The sequence below is a fragment of the Quercus robur genome, chromosome 3, assembly GCF_932294415.1.
Source record: "Quercus robur chromosome 3, dhQueRobu3.1, whole genome shotgun sequence".
In the NCBI taxonomy this organism is placed as follows: domain Eukaryota; kingdom Viridiplantae; phylum Streptophyta; class Magnoliopsida; order Fagales; family Fagaceae; genus Quercus; species Quercus robur.
This window is the reverse complement of record NC_065536.1, coordinates 24452042-24475660: the sequence shown is the minus strand read 5'-3', so window position 1 is coordinate 24475660 and position 23619 is coordinate 24452042. Positions and strand designations below refer to the sequence as shown.

General features: G+C 31.6%; 2 protein-coding genes across 4 annotated transcripts in view; both read right to left on the bottom strand.

Annotated features, from left to right (window-relative positions):
* The window catches only part of LOC126717557 (uncharacterized), a 185028-nt gene that overhangs the window by 20906 nt on the left and 140503 nt on the right, over nucleotides 1-23619 (bottom strand). The window lies entirely within an intron of this gene.
* Nucleotides 1735-8439, bottom strand: LOC126717554 (protein SIEVE ELEMENT OCCLUSION B-like). Of its 2 annotated transcripts, none has more exons than XM_050419360.1 (7): nucleotides 8174-8439; nucleotides 7692-7796; nucleotides 6699-7120; nucleotides 5831-5913; nucleotides 5583-5722; nucleotides 3187-3645; nucleotides 1735-2691 (listed from the first exon to the last, which is right to left on the bottom strand). In XM_050419360.1, the coding sequence occupies exons 1-7, from the start codon at nucleotides 8351-8353 to the stop codon at nucleotides 2128-2130; spliced, it is 1953 nt and encodes a 650-aa protein (XP_050275317.1). In that variant the 5' UTR covers nucleotides 8354-8439; the 3' UTR covers nucleotides 1735-2127. The 2 variants fall into 2 exon arrangements, with proteins under 2 accessions (XP_050275317.1, XP_050275318.1); XM_050419361.1 differs by having other exon boundaries at nucleotides 6699-7108.

Genomic DNA, 23619 nt, shown 5'->3' with positions numbered 1-23619 from the left:
TACATACACAATTTCATCAAATAACTCATTATAAGTACAATAAAATTATTAACATAATTTTAAGTGATTCTCCAATTAAAATTCAATTATCAAAATTTCATTTAAAATGGTTTTTTAAAACTGTTCTAAATTATTTATAATCAATTATAATGTTTCGGTTTTGATAAATACCTTGACTTACAAAATGTACATTTGTCATGTAACTTATAATAATTTTTTTTATGTTATTATCTAATTTTAAATATATTATTAAAATATATTTTAATTTATATAACATTCTTTCATTCAGTCGACTATGGCAGGGGCAAAATATTAGTATATAAGATTCTTTCATTTAGAACGTGAAGAAAGCATTGAAAGTGAATATTAAAGCGTTTTAGTTTATATTATATTATCTTGTTACCTTTTGTTAAAGATATCAAGCTCAATTTAAGCTAAGGCCAAGCCCAATCTTACTTGGTGCGCAATCAAAGTATTCTTACGGTCCTACAAGTCTAGTAACTATGACCTATTGTATGATTAGTTCAAGGTTTAACATTCTACTAATACCCCATATTTGGTTCATTGTGTTGGATTTAGACCCCTGTCAAAAACATTAATTAACTAGTTTTAAGATGATATTAATTAGATTAATTATACAAGTTTTAGCTTAATCAAACAAACACCAATATCATATACAGTGGAATATAAATATAACACAAGGTATGATAGTTCAAGAAAACTAATGAAATGAACTATTTCATAATAAAAAAACCTGAGGGGACTAGTCCTAAGGTGAACAAATCCACTATCAAGTAGAAGTTCACAAACTGAATTACCCTATTTTTCATAAACTTAACTATAGTTATCCACCTGAGCTCTTAATTCCACAAACATCTCTGATATGGATGTATTCTAAACTTGAACCTCTAGTCCACAACTCCAACACCATCCTTGAAGGTTTGCTCCAACATAGACCTCTAGTCTATAACTTCAAGATCACATTTGAAGGTTTAGATCTAGAACCTTTGATGACTGGTATGAGGTAGCAATTTCTACAAAACCGGATCTTGATTTTCTTCAAGAAATATCACCGGTAAAAGAAATGAGAGAGCTTTGGATACAGAATATGAGGCACCTAAACCACTTTTTCTCTCTTTTAAAAGCTCCCTAGGGTCAGCTTATAATGTCCTTTAAATACTGCAACAAACTAATCAATCACAAATTGGGCTTGAAATGGACAAATTATAGGCTTTTTCATGTTTGCTAATTTTTGCTAATTCTGTAATTTTAGACAGGTCGAACACCAATCGAGAAAACTAGATTTGCATCTTTATTTATCCTGGACTTGGTTTTTTTTTTTTTTCTTAGACTTGTAACATGCAAATTTAGTAAAGATGTAATGATCAAGAGCTTTCCTTTGTGGATGTAACTATCAAGAGCTTTCCTGACTCATTGTAACATACAATTTAGTATAATGAAGATTTAACCATCAAGAGCTTTCCTTTGTGGACATTGACCTTTAGGTTGAATCACGAAATCTTTGCCTTCATTCTCTCTCTTTATTCTCACACTATTTTAGTTTCAAACTTAATAAATAACAAAAAAGATTAATATTATGCATACATAACTCACAATTAAAGTAATGCAAGATCTTCGAAGTCCATGAAAGAAGCAAAACAAATTATAAAGTCAATTAGCATTTAGAAGAAAGAAAAAGAGAAAGTCGTGGTAAAGTATAAAAACTCAAAAGGATAATAGTAATGCAACATCAATACCATATGATTGCACACATTTTCTTTATTACACCAATGGTAAGGGAAAACGAAACCAATACAAACATACACTGCCCTTTTCTAGGGGCTTCAAGTAGGAATATAAAATCACACACAGCCTTTTTTCCGGTGGCATCAGAATATTAGGTCACACATCACACTGGGCTAAACTTAGGTCCAATTGCTCCAATACGCTGGACTCGTTGCAATGGTGAGACATGGTCAAAAGTGAACATGTCTCCATTACAACAGAACCAATGTACTAAATACTAGACCCAATAAGCCAAATCTTACTATACATATAACCTCTGGTTACGAATGTAACCACATTATTTAATTTAGTAGCAATACCATTCCAAAGTAAGGTAGCAACTTAAGGCCGAGGCGGAACCCATGTATCATCATCTTTGTGGCAACATTTGAAAGTGATATTCGTGACCATGATGCGTTGACAATGGGAGCATTCGGTCTCTGGTATTTTTAAAGCTTTGTATGGAATTTTAATGTGGCGGCAGATGGCATCATCATCATGATTAGAAATCTTGTTATGGTAGTCTTTGAAAGCCAATTCGAAGTCCTTCTCGTTTAAACTCTCCTTCCATTTGTCAAACTCTTTTAAGACCTGAAGAATAGTTGTCCCACCGATCAGTATAACTTTGGACCCTTTGCTGAACACAGCCCATCCTCCCTTTTTCTTCTTGTAGGAAATCAATTTTTCGATATCTAGCTTCATAGAGTCTATCTCGGTCTCCCTTTGAGATCTTGAAGTGAACAAGTTCTTAATCTTGGTCCAGAAGCGTTTTAGGTGGCTGGGGTCTTCGATGGATACCAACTTTATGGAAATCCCTTTTTCCACTATCATTGGATTATGGTCAAGGACCATTGCACTATCAGTGACCTGGCCACCATACAAAAAGATGTACTTCTTCTCTTCGATCTGAATGAACAAGATACATATTTATAAGAATAAGTGAATGTGCACATCAATATTATTTGAATGCACATAACTTCTCCCCCACTCCCACACAAAAAAAAAGTGCATGCATGACCAAGAGTCTAGCTTGTAGCTAGTTCAAAGATCCCCTCCCCAACTTTTTGTAACAATCCATCAAAATAAAAAGTACATGCATGAATGTGTTCTTCTATGAACCCCAAGGATATTTCAGCCTAATACATCTTAAAACGTCACAAAAAAATAATCAGATAATCAAAGAATGCTAAGTACCCTCGATAGCTATAAAAAAAAATAAAAATAAAAAAGCGTACATTTACGTGTGTATATAATGATTCAGAGCCATTTCGAATGGAAAAGATCCTTATGCCTCACAATCACAAGGCTGAGACGATGCCAAAACTTGAGGAAATAGCAAAATAGCAAATTGTGAACACGTGTGCAAATATATGCATTATTAGATTTTTGAAATGACTTTACCCAGTTTTTTATCTGTGGATTAATGTGAGTTGCCGTTACCCCTATCAAACCCTTTTCCTTCAACAGATTTTCTTCTTTTTCGCTGGTGAATGGGAAGGCCTCAACGCCGCATACCCTCATCATAGGGATTGCATTCATACATACCACCTTTCCTTGCGGGTTCAGCACCACAATTAAGGGCTCGTAAACCTTGAAGTTCCACTTCTTTTTTATGTATTTATGGCTTGCTATCGGCAAAGAGTAATTCGCTGCTACGTATAGCATCTTAGGCCGCAAGAACTCAAATTTCTTTTTCAGGTCTTTGGTCAATTGCTTCACAAATGGGATCCATAGGGTCTCATATTGGTCCTTCCTCATTTTATCAAGAAAATTTTTAAGATTTGAAATGTCTTCACCAGAGATGTGTAGGCTCGGAAAGAACAAGAAGACACTCTTCCCTTCCAGGGAATTAATTTCTACCTGCAGTTTGTGCCATACGATTAGCAACAGAGTCAGATTTTTTTTTTCTTTTTTTTTGGAGGCAAAGCTAAATATGACAATGATCTTTAAATTCACCAAACTAACACACGCATATCTCTCCTCAAGTTTTTCATTATTACACTTACTTCTCCTGGATAACTGAAAAAATGCTTAAAAAATATTGAATTTCCTATTTTAACGTCCTTTTAAATTCTTGTCCACACCTCTTCTAATAGAAAATTTGAGATTTTTTTTTAAAGCCTTTATTTCTTCAGGATTTTTTAATAATTTAGGTGAGGTTGTTGTAAATACTTTCCAATTTAGGGAAGGTAAATGTTTTATTCTAAATTCGAGGGTGGGATCAATGTTATAACTGAAAACAAAATTGGGAGTTTAGTGCAATTTTCCCATATATATAATTGTCTCCTATAAAATAAAATTTTATATAACTCAAAACAAGTATTTTCTTTCATCACATCATGTATAATTATTTTTTAAACTAGATTAATCATAATTAATGTTCTTTAAACATTTTAAATCAATTTTAAAAAAAATTGAAAGATTACATATTACATCTAGAATATAACAATATTTTTTGAAAACATTATATATATATATATATATCTATATATATATTGGTGGAGCCAGGAAATATTTTGAAGGGGGCCACTATAAATACAATAAAGTTCTTATGTATAAAAAAATGACTAAAAAAATCTTAATTTTACAAATTAACTTTAACTTGCAAATAACATGAGAGGTCATTTTTGCATCAATTGTAGATCTTTCCCCATAAGTTATTGTGAAATATGAAAACCTGAATATTAAATTTTATAATCCCAATATATCAAATTGATAAAATAAACAAGTTTATAATGATAATTTAATTTAATTATTCAAGCCACTAATATCAATTAAACAAACAACTAACAAATTACTATTATCAAAATATAATAAAATTAATTTAAGTACTAAACTACTCAGGACCTACGGTTGCAGTACCCTATTTTAGTCGTAAACTCATAGTTACTTTAGTTTTTAGGATTAGAGTTGTTGTATATATGTATTTTAGTACTATTATTCAGATACTTTTTCAAAACTTAAAAAGGAGATTTGTTAAGTTGACTCAGTGCAAGTAATTAACGCCTTGAGGGACACAGAATTTGGGCTCTCTCCTCTCAGCCATTTGATCAACAACATTAAGTTTAGGGAAAGACAACATCACTCTCCTAGTCAAAGCATAGTCAACATCATGGCCGTTGTTTTCCTAAATTTTTTTGAAAATACTAAGTATTTTAACACACACATATGAGAAGAGATAAGAAAATTTTAAAGAAATTGATAATGGTATATATCCAAAAGGACCTAACTTTTGGATACACAGCACAAAAGTCATGGTAAAGATATATTCCAAAAATAATATAAAAGGTTTGACCTTGGTTAGTAAAAAAATAATTGACAAATTCAAAACAAAAAAAAAAAAAAAAGTGCAAAATTTATCAAGCACCAATACATTTACTAGAGCAAATCTCCCCATAATTTGTTAATAAAAGAAAAAATAATAATAAACAAAATTCACACATAATATTTTAATATACACTTAAATTAAAATTTTAAAATAATGAATTTTAATTATGAAATAATATAATTTTAAAAACTACCTAAATGGTAGATTAGTACATAACATTTTAAATATTAATTTAACAAAGTTTAGTTAATTAGATATTAAAATGGAGAAATATTTTTTTCCTTTAAATTTGAGGTAAAATGTCATTTCCCCAACTTTTATAGGAAGGGAGTGTAATTACTGCAAGAGTTTGGAATTGAAGTAATATAATAACAATCATAATTTTTTAATGAACAGCAATCAAACTATATTGAGTGATCTCATCTACTTATACAATAGCAAAAAGATGGCCGGCAAATTAAAAGCATACCTTTTCTTGGGTGGAAGTGGAACCATCAGTTAATTGCGGTGTTAGGTTGTTTGTGGGATCTGTCAATAGTATCTTAATTACAGCCACGATGCTCTCTGAAGTTTTAACATCATTCTTGACCTTCCTGTAATCCTTTTTCCCTGCATTGAACCAAAATCCTTCATCAGTATAGCAGTCCATCTTTTGAAGGCAAGCAACACATGCAAGAAAGCTTGTGTCCGTACAAATGAAACCGCCAAGAAACCAACCTTGGTTTGATCTTTCTTTCTTAAGTTCGATGAGGATGCGATTGAGTTTATCAGCATAGGTTTCCAGTTCCTGTTTCTTCTCCCTAGATAAGTAGAAATATATAAAGTCAACCATAGTCATTTAACACTAGTACATACCATGCTACTATAGATGCTAGGCTAAGAGTTTTTATTTTTTATAAAATAATAATTTAAAGAAAGAGAAAGTAGCTAAAGGATTTGTAAGTAAAAGTCCAAAACTCACCCTAAAAGGAATACTCCCTCCAAGGATGTAGCTTTCACACTCATTTTAGTTTGGTTTCATTGAAATTAAATCATTTATGTTATTGTAGAATAAAGTATAGTATTTAATTATTTTATAATTTTATACTCCTATGGAATACGATACCAAAATGTAAGATAAGCTTTGTTCTATAACTAAATGTATGCATTTTAAACCCTTATAGGTTAGTTTGATTTTGGTCTCATGAGATTCATGAGTTCTTTAATTGAAAAATTTTTAGTCAATATCTAGAAGCATCTCTGAAAGATTTTTCTCTGTAATTACCTAATATGTGTAGGATTGATGAAAGATCTACACACATTTGAAGGCTTGAAAATCTTTGGACACTTTCATTAGCCAAAAAAAAAAAAGATACGCATATATTTCAAATCCTAAGGGATTGAGCTAGTGATTTCGAGGTCTAGTAATTTTCAAGGCCTAATGAGATTTAAAAGATCTTGAATTCAAAACTCTAACCAGAATCTTAGGGCCACACTCAAAAGATTTCCTATTTGTAATTAACTGGTGTGCATGCAGAATAGCCATAAGATTGTGATACAGTAAGGTCTTCTAATTAAGGATTTGGGCATAACGAATAGAACTTACTGATCATCGGTAATGAGGTAGCAAAGCTGATTCGTGCTGACCACAACACTTACAATAGCCCAATAGACAGCAGCTGTGATCAGTTCATCCTTCTTGTCATAATTCGAAAGCTTCTTCAACCCAAAGATGCATTGAAATACTTCCAGTGTGGCTTTGATCAATTTGTTAAGATCAACAACAGCTTGGCTGTGTTCCTCCAGTTTTCCTAAGAGGACAGGTACCCCCTTAAGTGTTCCCATTGATTTGGCGACTTGGTTCGATGACTGAATACAGGCAAGTAGGAAGTATTCCCCATATTCCAAAGCAAAAGTCGCTAGAGTTAGCATAGCCTTTGCATCCCTGGAATAGCTTGATAACTTCTCAATTATTGACAGTACTGTTGTTTCAGGTGCAGTTTGCTCACCTGCAGCCTTGCATTGCATCTGACATTTAAAATATATATATATATATATTAATGTGGGTGACTAAATAAAAATGAAAATCATCATTCCTTAATTCACTACACTTTTTTTATGCTATATTGGCCATTTGGTTCCATACACGTAGAGTAAGCGGCACTGAATTGTGTACCGAAATTTTCACACAAACGTGTGTAGCACAGCCCATAAAAGCCTTGTAGACTTAACGTCATCCCCACTTTCTTCCCGTATATTATTATCTTTTTATTTTTGTGTTGTGGTGGATACAAATAATGTGCCATGTGAGAGGGGTGTAAGAATTTTTCAACAAAGAAGTCCATGATCATAGCAAAACTCGATTAGAGAAAGTCAATGTGCAAACTTTTTGGCACATTATTTTTGAGAAAATGTTAAGTGTTAAATTGGAATTGGTGTATATTAAAAAGTTCGTGAGCACTGGGTTTGTGTAAAATATCATTACACCAAATACAATCTACCACCTTCAAAGCTTATAAAAAATTTATATAAAAAATTAAAAAAAAAAGTGCCCTGGTGAAATTCTATGAGAAAAAAAAGTAAAGATATATACAATTACCTCATAGGAAATTAGCTTGAAGGCAGACAGGGGTGGAATAAAGCTTTCTTGGGGGCTCTCCTCCTCCAAGAGTTTCATTTTTGTTTCTTGGCTATCAGTACCCTTCTGTGAATGACGGGTAATTAAAAACAGGCGGGGTGTTACTTGTTAGTGGTATAAATTTAAAAAACATATCTGCCTGGCTCAGTTAAAACTAAAAAATTAACTGCATCTCATGCATATAGTTCTGTTCTCAAAGGAAAAGAGGCCCCTGTTGTCATGCTTTCGCTGAAGAGCAATGTTATACAAATTAATCTTACACCAATGATAGAAAAAAATAATAATAATAATTATTATTATTATTTTATTATAATATATAAAATTATAAATAACACTTATTACATTACAAAAAACAATTTGCAAACTTTTTTCTAAAACAGTGAATATTTTGTATTTTGTTTACTTCAAACAAAAACAAAAACAAAAAAATGGGTAATATATACCAGGAAAAGAACATCAACAGTCTTGGTGGTACGGTCAAGGATGTTCTCGACGGCAGAGAAAAGAGATTCAACATCCAACTTTTCATCGGCATTGGTTGTATTAATTTTGCTGGTTAAGGTTTCGTCCCGCAAGATCAGGTCGGCTGACAAGATCGGGCCACCAGTATTGTCGCTGGCCATGTTTTGTTACACAAAACAAAGATGACTGTTAGAAGCTCTTTGGTTAAAGGCACAAGTTTGGGGGAAGACGAGAGTAGTTTATATTGTTGCAGTCTACCGGCCACGTCCCTTTATATAGCCATAATTGAGAAGCAGAATGGTGTTCTTTTTCCGTATTTATCACTTAGGAGTTAATATTAGGAAATCTCGAAATACTGTTTTGTTTTTTTAGAATACTAAATATTTTTAACACATATAAAATGAGGGAAGAAGATCTTAATTTTTTTTTTTTTTTTTAAAGTGGTGTATATCTAAAATGACCTATTTATAATCAGTTCTACCATTAATATGAGAAGAAAGAGCAGCAATAATAATTATGAAAATACTAAATAATTTTTCTTGCTAATGTACATTGTTTGAACCAAAAAGTAAAGAATAAAAAATAAAAAAAGTTTGGTCCATCTTATAATATTACAAGTCTACAATATATCTCCATTGACTCTTTGAACAGCGCCAGATAATGATTTTAAATACTTTCTAGTTTAACATTTTTTTTTTTTTTTTTGATATGAATTTCATTTGTTTTTAGTGGTACAAAAGTATAGACAAGATTTGTCTACAAATTTGGTTGTAATCAATTGCTACAACTATCACTAAAAAATTAATATGTTTACATATTTTGAAAATTTAACTGTCGCATTACATGCTCTTTATGTTATTAACATACACGTCAAATTTCATATCAATCAAATATTATTAACTATTTGATCTATAAATTTATTTTTTATGTATAATTTTAGACTACAAAATCTTGAAATTTAAATATTTAATTGATGACATAACTATTTATTTTTTATCTTTTTGAAACTTTGCAAGCATGGTAAATATAAAAAGAAAATAAATATCTAATGGTAAATTTGTCAAAATTCACATGAGTTGGTAATTATATGACACAATCCACATCCAAACACACATGGAGAATATGTTCTTTCCCAGTTATTTTGTCTTTTCCTTCCTTTACTCTTTTCTCTTTATCTTCCCTTCCACTCAAACCTCAGTGCAACCAAGGGAATGCTTGGTTGGTGAGTTTAAACAATAGTTTTCAATATTTAAACAACATTACATATATTTCCACACATTTTTTTTTTACTCACACGTATTTTCAAAAAATACAAACAACGTTACTAGAACAATATTACCAAACGAGCCCCAAATATCTCAGACACAGAGGCTCCACTCCATGGATTAGAACAATATGTACTTTTTTTTAGCAAAGAATAATGTACTTTTTGATCCTTTGAGCACTAGTATTGGCTGTGTAAGAGCATTAGCATTCGGAGATGCAAAAAAAAAATATATATATATATATATATACTTTTTATCCTCAAACACTAATTTATCTATTTTATCAACCCATTTTACAATTCACCCTAAATCTCAGTTTTTATTTTTACATACAACCCAATAAAATAATATAAACTATCTAATAAAATTATAAAAAGTATTATTCTTTTTTTTCCCCACTCTCTTTTTCTCTTCACACACAACCACATTAAAAAATATATATATATATATATATATAGGTTGCAATTTTTTTTAAGTTTACAAACCCAGATGGAGTGGGTTTTGGGTGACTTAGATTGTAAAATAGCAACTGGGGGTGTTTACAACCCCCATACTAGTGCTCTGAGTCGCCAAATGCTAATTTAACGTACCAAAAGCCTACTAGTAGCATTGCATTGCAATTAACACTAAAAATATGTAGCATTTGGCACTTTCAATGGAACATATATTTTAGTATTGGGTGTGCTAAAATGCTAAAATTTAGTATTTAGCATTGTGCTTCGTAGTTTTGATCTATTGGATTGGGTGGAGCCCCTAATGAGAGACCTTTAAGATTTAGATAAATTATGCTAAAGACATTGTACTTATGCAAGGATTGCGTATAGTTGTAGAGACTACCTACTAACGTAATAGAGAATTGTGATCTTTTGATTTTCAAGAGAGGAAAGGTTTTGCCACATACTAGCATGTACATAATCTTTTACTGCCACGTAATCCTATATGCAGCAAACCCTTACCTTCTTGAAAATCAAAAGATCAAAATGTTCTATGATGTCAGCTGCTAGCCTCTGCATCTGCGCGTAATCCTTGCGTAAGCACAATGTCTTTAGCACAATTTATTTAAATCTCAAAGTCCCTCTTTGGAGGCTCCACCCAATCCAATAGATCAACACTACGAAATACGATTTTTGCTTTCTGACGTGTTCAAGTTCTTTTCTTGCGCATAGCGCGCATAGGCAAAGTGGCAAACCCTTTAAAACTAATATGCATGGTACAATAGTAACAATACGAAGTACGATGTTTGGCTTTCTAACGTGTTCAAAGTTCTTTTCTTGCGCTGTTGCGCATAACTCATAGGCAGTGGCAAACCGTTTAAAACTTATATGGTACGATGTTAAATACGTGTGTAAATATATGAGATTTATATGGAATCTTTATAGAATTTAAACTCAATTTTTATATATTTAGGAATTAATTTCTTGCCCATCAAATGACTTAAACGATGATTTTTACCCTTCATTGATATCCAATTGCAAAATGGGGTTCTATTGGTTGGCATTCCAAAGCTTGTCCAAGTCGAATGGACAAATAACCTTGGAATAGGGGGCAACTAATAGATAAAATCCGTCTCCTATTATTTGTCCAAAAGATCTCATATACTTAGGGTCTGTTTCGATACTGTTTATTTGGTTGAAAACTAAAAATTGAATACTGAAAATAATAAAAAAACAATAAAAAAGTTACTGTTCATTGCTGAGATATTGTTCATTTGTCTTAATGCACTATTTATATCCCATGAACAGTGCAAGAGGCGCTGGTTAAAAAAAAAAAAAAAAAAAGCCAAAAACGCAAAACGTGAGACTTGGATGCTGAATCCAAACGCTACTTTAGTATGCATTTAGTTCTAAATTAAAAAACTAACTTATTTTACTATTAGTTTATTTTTACTATTATTTATATATTTCGTTGTACGTTTTAGTATTATTTATTATTGTATTATTTTATTTAATTTTTATTTATATTTATAATATTTTTAACAAAAAAACTTTCAATTCCAATAAAATAAAAACTGATTCTTAATTATAAATGAAGTAAAGAAGGATGACTGTCCTCAAATTGGAAAGGCGCAATCCTCGAGACATAAGGTCGAGATCCACGCTCCATTCAACCCACTTTACTTGAACATGGGCACAAAATCTTAAGAATTATGAGGATAATGGGTAGTAGAAGCTCTATATAAAGCTATGCCAAAAGTGAAAATTCACTATGACCTATATGCTGAAGTGTCTTGACAATTCTTCACAGAGAATAATCGTGGAGAAGGATCTTAAAATTACTCAAATTCCACGGACTACATGCTCATGTACTTTTTCTTTTTATGTTTAACTATTACCTTCTTCAATTTTTTTTATTTTTTATTTTTTTATTTTTTATTTTTTATGTCTATAATACTAACTTTTAGAAATTATAAGGATAAGATATATGATGATGACTCAGCAGTTATCCACAAAAGATCAAGATGTTCTTTATTGCCAACAACCAGACTAGCCCACCTCAGTATCTTTAGCATAGATAATGTGTGAAAATCGTAAATGTCTCAGAGCACAGAGGCTCCACTCCATGGATTAGAACAATGTACTTTTAATCATTTGTTAGACTTTTTCTTCTTTATTCTATGCGTAGAATGCTAATTTGTTGAAAATCAAAATGTTCTATGACGTCCATTGCTAGCCTTTACAACCTAACGCAATCCTCGCATAAAGCATATAGGCTTTAGCTCAAATTATCCAAATCCTAAGGTCCCTGCTTGAAGGCTCCACCCAATCCAATAGGATTACACTAGTCGCCAATCACTATGAGCCACCACAAGAATTCAGGCTTTTCTTACATGCTTAAGTACTTTTCTTGCTCATAGCTATAGCACCAACCTTTTTTTAAGATACAGTAGATTTGGATCAATGTTGTCCATTTTATGATGATTATTTTTATCAATAGGTCAAGATATTAATAAATTTTTCATGTAAACAGAATTCAGATTCATATCAATTCGACATAATTTTTTTTTTAAAAAAAAATCATTAAACTAGCTTAAATTCATGTAGACTTCTTTTTATTGCTTAGAACTACCAAATATATATATATATATATATATATATAAAAGAGGGAAAGGTTGCCCCATCCCATGTCAAGTATTTGTGGAGGAAAAACTATGTAGCCATAATATTCTACACTCTTTTTTCTTGCTTCAAAGACTTTCATTTTAAAATAGACTTCCAAATGAAGTATTATTAAACAAACTTCTTTTTTGGGACTAAGAAACAATAATTGATGTATTTATTTATAATCAAGTTGTACAATGGCAAAAGAGAAAAGAGGGGCATTCTTCAAGCCAAATAATAATCTTTTCATTCTCTTATGCAACACTAGCAAGAGTTAGAGCAGCTCTATTACACTGTAATGGAACACTGATAAAAGAAATATTATGAAAACTTTCACCAATCAAAACAACATCCCCTAGAATCGAAGCAACTTTTGGGGGTAAATTTGTCTAAGTTGAAAAGGGTCACAACACAATTCACCAAAAGTGCACTCCATTACAATATTAAGGAAGTAATTGGAGTGACAAAATAGCAGAGCTTTACGCATCACAGTTGCAGCAAGCAAGAATAAAGGGAAGGTGTGAAAGGATTGAAAAAAACAAAAGTTGTACGGGTGCTAGATAGAAGAAGTTAGATTTTAAAAAGTAAGATATTTATTATTTACTAATTTCTATAGGGCAATGTGAACAAGCATGGGATAAATAAAAAATAAAAAATAAAAAATATAGTGAGAAGTATAACTCAAGAAATTAAAAATATGAGGTAGAAAGGCAAAGTGCATTCAAGGAAGAATAAAGGGAAAGTGTGAAGGGAAAAAAAATGTATCTTTATTTATTTAAAATAAAATAAAAATAAAAAATAAAAAAAGAGGCTGTAGGGCCGTTATAGAAGAAGTTGCTTAGAAAAAAGTAAGAGATTCACTATTTACTGCTTACCACAGGCAATGTAAAGAAGCAAGGAAAATATTGTAAGAAACTGTTGAAAAGCTTTGCCATGGGTCCATTCTAGCAAAAAAAAAAATTGATCCTTCGTTATAACGTGTTTGAAGTTTGAATGTGTGTGTGTGTGTGTGAAGGGGTTCAAGGTATACTAATAATTGAGACCTCTTGGTGCCTGATAGTGATATTAGAAACAAGAATCAAGGAAAGCTGGAAAAAGATAAAAACAATGACTAAGTGAGTAATTTAATCTTCAGATCCAATAAAAGTGAAGATATGAATTATGATGATTAAATATTTTTCGTTGTAGGGATAAGAGCCCAAAATTATATATTGGGCCTTGGGCCTTGGCCGAGGACGTTGGTTGGTGCGCAGACGAATAAATAAGAGTGAGAATGTTAGGCTCAGAGTCTTATGAGTAGGCAACAAATGAAATGGTTGGGGAGGGCAGGTCGAGGGGAAATGTATCCTAGGATGAACAAAGCATAAGTCAAGAGTATATCTCACCATTCAAGGTGACCTCCTTAGAAGTTCCACTGATAAGGACGTACATTGTAAAGGTGCAAGAGATATGAGAATTCAAAAATATCTAAAAGAAAGGCTACTGTCTCCGCATTGAATACTCTGCAGCTAACTTTCTGACTACATTAATGTGGAGAAGAGCCCTAAGCAGTGTTGCATTGACAACACCAACGCATAGAGGGACTGAGGGGTGTCCGATGGGACAAGTACTCAAGTGGTGGCTTGGATGATCGACAGGTAGAGGGCCAAGATTGTCTAAGGAGAACTATATAATAGAAGAGACCCTCCATGGAGTGGGGAGGGGGAAAATTGAGAGAGAAAAGGACTGTAGCGATCAAAATTGTACTTGTAAACTGTTCAACTGATTTATATTAGGACTTACTTCCTCAAATCGTGTCGAGAGTGAATTTACTCGGGTCAATTCTTCTTGCTTTTGCTTGATTATATATTAAATCCATTCTAACCATTGCCCAATTCATTAGAGCCTAGTTTATTGACCTACTCTCTACAAATTTATTGTACTGGGCTCACTAGGCCAATACCCCTTCACAAATAAGGTTGGGCTCCAAACCGTGACCCTACATTCGTTATACATACTATATTTTGTATAATGTATAAAAGTAATGATAGTGATACAAATTTTTTTAGAAAATTTTTTACAAATTGCTGATGTGATAAATATTTATTGATAAATAAAAAAGTAATATTAGTGGCGAGTCTAGATAAAAACTAATAAAAAATTGGCCATAACAACAATTTATAAAAATGTTATAAAATAGTTTGCAACTGTAACATTACTCCATGTATAATAGTATATAAAAAACTATGAAAAAAATTTTAAATATAAATTAAAAAGTCTTCTACAATAAATATATATATATATATATATATTCATTTATAACATAATATGTGTACTAAAAAAATTTTATTTATTAATTCCTGTCAATAATAAGTGATGACAAAATAATTTGATATCTTTAACATTTATTTAGGCACTAGACAAATTCCAAAATTATATGATGACACAAGCAAAATTGTGCCAATTTATGATTTTTCAGTAAAGTGTTTGAGCTTTTTTTTATTTTTTATTTTTTGGGAGGGGGGGTACTAGAGAATGTAGGTAATTATCATTAAAGAAAATTAAGTTAAGATTTATTTCCAATATCCATCTCATCATTCAAATCAATGTTTAAATTAAGGGTAAATCATATAGTTGGTCTCTATCCTTTACATCAGGAGCGGAGCTAGGGGGGTTCGAGAGGGGGCAATTGCCCCCCCCTGACATCACCCAAACCCACACCCCCTTAATATATATCTTCCTATATTTTCTTTGTGTATGTTTCGGTTTGCTTTAAGCCTATATTCTGCAACTTTGCATGTAATATTGTGCTACGAGGCTGTCACTTTTGGCTTTACGTGTAATGTACTTTTCTTGGCTGATGATTAGCAAGAAGCTTAATATATTTCCCCTAAAAATATCATTTTTAGTAATAATAGCTTTGAACTGAAATTTTATTTTGAAAATATTTCAAACTCGTCTAATATAATGAAGAGAAAAATTCTTATATGTACTCTATGTAATCTTGAAATTAAAAAATGGTATATTATCACAACATCTCCAACCAATATGCCAAAATTTTTATGTTGCGTTCTTTAATTCTTCTATAATGCTTTTACGATAAACACAATATAGCATATAATTAATAAACATCAATACTTTTATGATTTAAAAATAAAAACGCCATACAATCTATTTAAAAAAAAAATAAAAAATCTAATGCTATGCACGAGGAAAAAAAAGAAACAACTTAACACTTACATTATATTTTATATGCTAATCAAATTATTTGATTAATTAGTTAAGTATTTTTTTAATTATACTAAATAAAAAAATTGAAATTGATTTTGCCTTCAACTCTTTATTTTCATTTTGCCCCCCTTAAACTAGAATCCTAGCTCCGCCACTGCTTTACACCAAGTATCAATTTGGTCTATATCCTTTCAATTGGATCAATTTGGTTTTTATCATTTTTAATGTCGTGTCAATTTATCAATTCCATTATCCCTTGGATGAAAAATCTGATGTGCCAAATGGAATAATAAAAAATGATTTTCTATGCCACATCAACTACCAACTGTATTGCCACGTCAGATTTATAAAAAATAAAATAAAATAAAATAAAAAACTCAAATTTTCTAATCATATTCATACGTGAGTTCAAGTTTAGGGAAAAGTCTAAAATCTATAACTTTCTCTCTCTATTTGCAGATGTGAAATAGGGAGTTACCACAATCCACTAATTATTATGAGCCCATATTTTTAGGTAGTGGACATTAAACATATGCGAGTCTTCTACCCCCACCCAATTACAGATCTTTGTATTGTTGTGGTTTTGCGAATCAAGTTGAGTCGGACGGGAATACTAGACATCTTGTTATATACAACCCTATTACTTGGATAGACTAAGGGTTTGCTTGGTTGGAAGGGTGGAAAAGTAGAAAATAGAAAATATTTTAATTTCTCTCATTTTTATTTGGTTGGGACTTGAGAGTGGAAAAGTGACAGGATGGAAAAAGTGAGTTTATATAAATTTACTCATATACCTTTGTTAAAAAATGATGGTCAACTAAAACAAAAAAGTGACAAACAACCAAAAGAAAAAAAAAATTACCCAATTTATTAAAAAAAAATCATGTCCCAAAAAAAAAAATGTCTAGTTAAACAAAAAAAAAAACAAAAAAACAAAAAACAAAACAAAACAAAACAACTATCACACCCATAGCTCAGGAAATCAAAAAAAATAAAATAAGAAGAAGAAGATGGCAACGTCCAAGAAAAAAAAAAGGAAGAGGCAATATGTCCAAGAAAGCGCGGAAAAATTTTTTTGAGGCTGCTTAATGGGCACTTTTGTCCATTAAGCAACTCCATTTATTTCCTTCAGTTTTTTTCCCATTTTAGAAAAAAAAACTTTTTGGTGGGTCCGAAAGAAAACACCCGGGCCCTATTATTTATTTTCTTTCCTCCCCACCCAACCAAACACACTCCAAAAAAGTTTTCCTTCTCATTTTCTCTTAAAAAAATTTCATTCACCCTATTTCACCTCCAAACAAACGTACCCTAATTAAATTCAATTTGGCAAATTCTCTTTGCAGCAATATGTTTATGATGTTCTTAGGAATAATATATTTACGTGAACAGAGCCCCATTGATCCTTTGCAAACAGAGGGAGGCAAACAAAGTAATAGAAGAGATTTATTTTAAGAAAGTTAGGGATTTTAGAATTTTTTCCAAACGTACTAGAACTCACATGCAAACAGAAAGTTTGTGGGTTTTTTTTTTTTTTTTTTTTTTTTTTTTTTTTTTTTTTAATTTGATGTGGTTGTACAGTTGGTAGTTGGTGTAGTATGAAAAAAAAATATCATTTTCTATTATTCCATTTGACATATCAGATTTTTCTATCACATGAATAACAATAGAAACAAAATTAACATGTCACTGAAAATGTTAGTGACTAAATTGATTTTTTTTTTTCTTTTTTTGAAGAGACTAAATTAATATTTGGTGTAAAGGAAAAGGACCAACTATATAATTTACCCTTAAATTAATGGGTTAGTATATAGTTAGCCATAATATAATATTGAAAATTGTAGTCCACCTTATAATAAGCTTTTAGATAAATAATTTATTTAATTATAAGATATTTGCTGGGCAGTGCCAAATAAAAATGTTCATTCCTCATTAAGTTCATCAAACTACAAATAAAATAAGCATAAACTGTGTGTTTTCAAACGAATTTAATAGGACTGTGACAAAAACTACAAATCATATATTTCTTGTTTTTTTCCTTCAGCTGGGCGAGTGGGGGTATGAAACACGAATTTACATCGTCACAATCGCAAGAATCTTCACATCGTATAAAGGCCAACCTATGGAAATAATAATAATAATAATAATAATAATAATAATAATAATAATAATAATAATAGCATGAGTTTTTTATTTTATTATTATTTTTTTTTTTGGAGGGGGAATAATAACATGAGTTAGGACCTGACAACACAATTTTTAAAAATATTACTCGTAAGAGCAATTACATCAGCTTGTGCATAAAATTCCGTCTATTTTACACTTAAAACCTACCTTTTTCTATTTTACACTATCATTTTTACAAAACATTCACATCAGTTTATCTATTTTACAAGATATTTCAATAAATATTCATTCTTCTCAATTTTTTTATTATTTCTCTCAACTACCACTTTATATACGTGCGCCCTCTCTCTTTCTCTACCCATTTTCTGATTTGTTGCTCTCTCTCTGTACCCATCTCCATCCATCTCTCTACCCGGTTAGATCTCCATCCATCTCTATATCGGGTCAAATCTCTATACCCGGTCAGATCTCCATAGATAGCTTCACTCCTCAAACAAGACCCAATCTCCAAACAAGCACCGATCTCCAGCAAGTCCCATCTCTCTACCCATCTCTATACCAACACAAATCTCCCTCTCGGTCAGATCTCCCTAGCTTCGATCTGGCAAGACCCATCTTGGTCAAGCTTCGTTCAAGCAAAAGATCCACGAGCTCTGATCGTTCCACAAGCACCGATCAAGACCCACGAGCTCCAGTCAAGCACCGATCAAGACCCACGAGCTCCGATCTGTCTCTCTGTTGGTTTGTCCATGTGGGTTTGTTTGTGTGTGGGTGTGTTTGTGTATCTCTGTGTTGATGTGTTTGTGTGTGGGTGTGGGTGTGGGTGTGTTTGTTTGTTTGTTTGTTTGTGTGCATCTGAGGAAAAAGAAGATGAGGAGAGGAAAACTGAGTTCGTTGGTTGTGCATGAAGAAGAGAGAAAAAAAAAGGTGCGAACAAAAATTAATAAAATAATAAATGCACATGTTACAGTAACCATGCACAATTGTGCATAAATGCACAATTATGCACAAGCTGGTGTGGGTGTTTTTTTGCTCAAATTGTGTAAAAGTAGTTAGTTTTTTTCATTTTGCACAATTATGCCCAAACTGATGTAATTGCTCTAAGCTAATGATAAAAATCCATATACAAAATTGCATAAGAAAACAAGAAGAGAGCATACAATTTTCGCCACCATGGTTTCTTTTCCTTTCCAACACTACAACGTTGTCCACGTAACAGCAAAAGCACACTATCAAAATAACCAAAAGGAAAAACACATTGACAATCAAAATTAGATGTTAGAAAAACACAGAGACAATTCAACTCAGATTAATTGCACAACAAAAGGAGTTATTTAGTGACTACTACAAAGCAACAAAGGAGGAAGATATAAAGAATACTTTAAAGTTGTCTTTTAATTTATTTTAAATATTAATTAAGTAGTTCTTTAAATCTGTGTTTCATATATTTATAATTGAGGATGTTAAGGATTGGAATCTTAATTTTAATTTTAATTTAAGTTTGATTTATATTTTTCATTATGTAATTTAATGTTTCATATCAATGATAGAAAATTCTGAGACTAGAATCCTAATGTACAATCAAAGAGGAAGAAACAAAGAATTGTTAACATTTACATACACAATAGTCGATGCACAGGTTAGCGACTAATAATGGATAAAGCTTTGAAATTCAAATTCTACCTATATAAAAAATCAATTAGTATTGTAGTATAATAATAAAAAGTAATGAATTTCTATCGTACCACCCTTGTTGTATATAGGCCACAATCAATTGACCATGTCCAATTAATTAAATGATTATGATAGGTGTATTATCTGCATAAATATTTCCTAACTCATCGACCTGTCAAGATAGACATCTCACCCCGCCTCCATGAATACCCGACAAAACCATCATCTCGAAACAATCGTCAGCTTCACAAAAGACCCATCAAATACCACGCGTTTGGTCCCAACAGATGGCATGCACATGGAAACCAACGAATGGTTGGCAAGTGTGGCACGACTTGAGAAGTGAAGGATCCCGATGGATGGATGTACGTGAGCTATACGGACGATTGAGTATGAACCAGATGTTTTGTTATGCATACCAACGGTTGAGTACATTGGGTCCCACAAACTCTTATATATTCCCCACTTATGCATCCCTATATGGAAATAACTTGCGCACCACGAAAACCCTACTACACGTTTTAGATCCTCCCCATATGGAAAGAGAAACTTTGAAATCCCAAGGTCTTAACTCCAAATCTTCTCCAAAAGGAAAGTTCCCGCATTCAAAGGATCTCAGTCAATCCTATACTACTATATAAGCACCAGACCCCCTCTCCCTTAAGGTAGATGAAATTTCCTAATTTTTATACTTTTGAGTTATTGGAGATTTTTTTATTACTAACTTAACCTTCGAAAGGTCTTTGGCCGGCACCCTAATGGTGCTCTCTATAAGTTTTTTTCTATTTTAGGTACCCTAATTGGCGCGCATGTGACCGATCAACTCGCTAATGATTTTATGCATCATCATATCATTTTATAGAAGCTTCATAAATTGAATTTATCCCTGATTTGAATTTAACTTGAATTTGCATGTTTTGGCCATATTCTCGTAGCTCAAACTCATTTGAACTTTTGGTTAAATGACTATTAAGCAATTCCAATATCAAACCCCATGGATAGAGCCACACTTTGACTTAGGGAAAATCCACCACCCCCACCCCCCAAATTTAAAAGAAAAAAAAAAAAAATATATATATATATATATATTTATATATTAGTATATACATAGGTAATAATTTTACCAATTTTGTTTTATGAAATTACACTTTGCCCCCTTAATAATATGATTGATTCTTTTAAAAGTAGTGCTATAGTTACAAATTGTTCTACAATATTTTTACAAACTATTGATGTAACAATATCTTATTAGTTCCCATTTGGCCCACTACTTACATTACTTTTTTACTTATCAATAATCACTTATCACATCAGCAATTTGTATAAAAAAAATAAAAAAATAAAAAAAAGTTTGTAACACTAACATTTTCCTCCTTTTAAAGACCATTAAAAAAAAAAATCTATACAACTTCAATAAACCAATTTTACCCAGAACAAACAACTCAACCCTTTAAATTTTTTTTTTTTCATAAAAATGAAACCTTAAATAGCGAAGTAGCAACAAAGCCGGAGGCTAGAGTCACCGTACACAGCTAGCAGCACAGTCACCCTCATAACTCCAAGTTTTGGCTCCGTCCCTATCAGACCCTATGTTTACCGCCTCTATTCTTACCTACATTTCAAAATATCCATATGCACCTTCACTCCACCCAAATTAAGATCTAAATAAAACTTTTTTTTTTTTTTTTGGGTAAATTGCAAATTACACCTCTAAAGTTTTTGGATATTTAGATTTTATCCCCTAAAGTTTGGAAGTGTTTAGATTTTATATCCTAACGTTTCGGAATTTGGATTTTGCCCCCTAAATTTTAGGGGTGTTTGGATTTTACTCTTTGAAGTTTGTGGGTATTTGGATTTTACACCCTAAACCTTTAGAATTTAGGGGTGTAAAATCCAAATACTCTCAAACTTTAAAAGGTAAAATCCAAATTCTAAAACATCAGGATATAAAATCCAAATACTCCCAAACTTCAGGGGGTAAATTCCAAATTCTGAAACTTCAAGATGTAAAATCCAAACACCCCCAAATTTTAGGGGTATAATTTATAATTTACCTTTTATTTTTTATTTTTAAATCACGTATTTAAGTTGAATAAAACTTACTCATGTTTTGGGTTCTAATTAGCTCAACAGGTAAAATTTCTGATGATTGAATAAGAGATCTGTGGTTCAATCCCCGCTTACAGCAAAAACCGATAGGTGTCTTAGTTTGATGATAAGAAGTTATCATCAGGAACAGATGTCACAAGGTAAAACTCTTACTGTGCATACAATTTTGTGGAATAATTTTTTTTTTTTTTTTTTTTATACAATGGAAGAAATTTTTTAAGAAAGGGAGGATGTAACACCCCGGTATTTAAGAAATTTATTAATTTATTAGCGCCATTTTTGTAAAGTCTCATAATAGATAGTGGGCTGACTAGGAACTCAGAGACTCTAGAATAGCCTGGATATAAAAAATGATAGGCCTTTTATCCCCAGTCAATGAAAGCCAATTGGAGTAATTCTTAGGTACTCCTGAAGTACGGAAAATTGTGCTCCCTCCTCTCATATTCATGGTGGGGTCCACTTATTAAATTCATAGTGAGATCCACCATGAATGTGAGAAGAGAGAGCACCATTTTTCCGTACTCCAGAAGTACCTAAGAATTTTCCAGCCGATTGGGCCTACATGGCTTCAATAAAGATCAAAGACTACCCTTCGAGAATATTAATCCCTAATTTTTTGGCTTTCTATACTACCATCTGCCAAAATGGGGAAAAATTATTTTTCCAAAAGAGTTATTTTAATATTTTTTACCTCGCCAACATTAAGATTATTTATATCTCATGTGTATAAATTATTGAAAAAAAAAAAAAAAAGCAAGTACAATCAATTTCACAATACTAAAGTAATAACTAATAGGGTAAATTGCAAATTGCATCCCTAAAGTTTAGGGGTGATTGGATTTTATATCCTAATGTTTCAAAATTTGAATTTTACCCCCTAAAATTTGGTGATGTTTGGATTTTACATCCTGACGTTTCCGAATTTGGATTTTACTCCTATATTTTAGAAGTGTTTGAATTTTATTCCCTAAAGTTTTGGAGTGGTTGGATTTTACACCTTAAAGTTTTAGAATTTGGGGGTGTAAAATCCAAACAACCCTAAACTTTAAGAGGTAAAATCCAAGTTTTGAAACGTCAGTGTGTAAAATCCAAACACCCCAAAATTCAGGAGACAAAATCTAAAATTTGAAACTTTAGGGTGTAAAATCCCATCACCCCTAAACTTTAGGGGTGTAATTTGCAATTTATAATGTATATAAAATTATCAAACAATTATAATATGCATATTTTTAAATAAATAAAAAAGCCATTAGTCACTATATCAATCACAATATTTGCATTCAAATTTGCTTGTTTTCAAATAAGAATGTCTATTACTCTTTAAATCCATAAAACTACAAATAAAATAAGCATAAATGGGGAAAATTTTTAGGTACTTCTCAAGTATGGAGAAATTGTGATTTTTTCTCTCACATTTATTGTAAGCTCTACCATAAATATGAGTGGAGAAAGTAGACATGGTAAAAAGGGTCAGAATTTTCTGACCCAACCCGTTTAACCCGCAACCCGATTGACCCATTTAAAAATGACTTGTTTTGACCCGTGACCTGTTTTGACCCGCGACCCAATTGACCCGACCCGCCCGTTTTGCCAAATCTACCAACATTGAATAGATTGAGATTGAGGTGTAATTCTTATAAAATATTTACTTATTCTTCTTTACTTAATATGTTATGTACTACATTATAGTTTGTCATTCTTTACTTGCCACCTTTATTTTTTCTTCCTACTTTAAACAGATTAAAGATTATACCAAGATTAGCTTCTAGAAAGCTGAAACAAGAGTTGCACCAAATTTGGATATCAAGTCAAGTATTTAGTGGTAATTAGTAACAATATCACTAGTGAGAATCTAATCACAGTTAAGGAACTCATAAACAATTGACAGATTGCATCTATTTCCAAAAAAAAAAAAAAAAAAAAACTTGTTTGAAAAATACGGGTCAA

What these genes read in the sequence shown, in the direction of transcription:
- LOC126717554 (XM_050419360.1), bottom strand. Translation starts at nt 8,353, where the DNA reads ATGGCCAGCGACAATACTGGTGGCCCGATCTTGTCAGCCGACCTGATC. An exon ending in CTGTTGATGTTCTTTTCCTG is followed by an intron (nt 7,797 to 8,173) that starts GTATATATTACC and finishes CGTCATTCACAG; the next exon opens with AAGGGTACTGATAGCCAAGA. An exon ending in ATCCACAGATAAAAAACTGG is followed by an intron (nt 2,692 to 3,186) that starts GTAAAGTCATTT and finishes TTGTTCATTCAG; the next exon opens with ATCGAAGAGAAGAAGTACAT.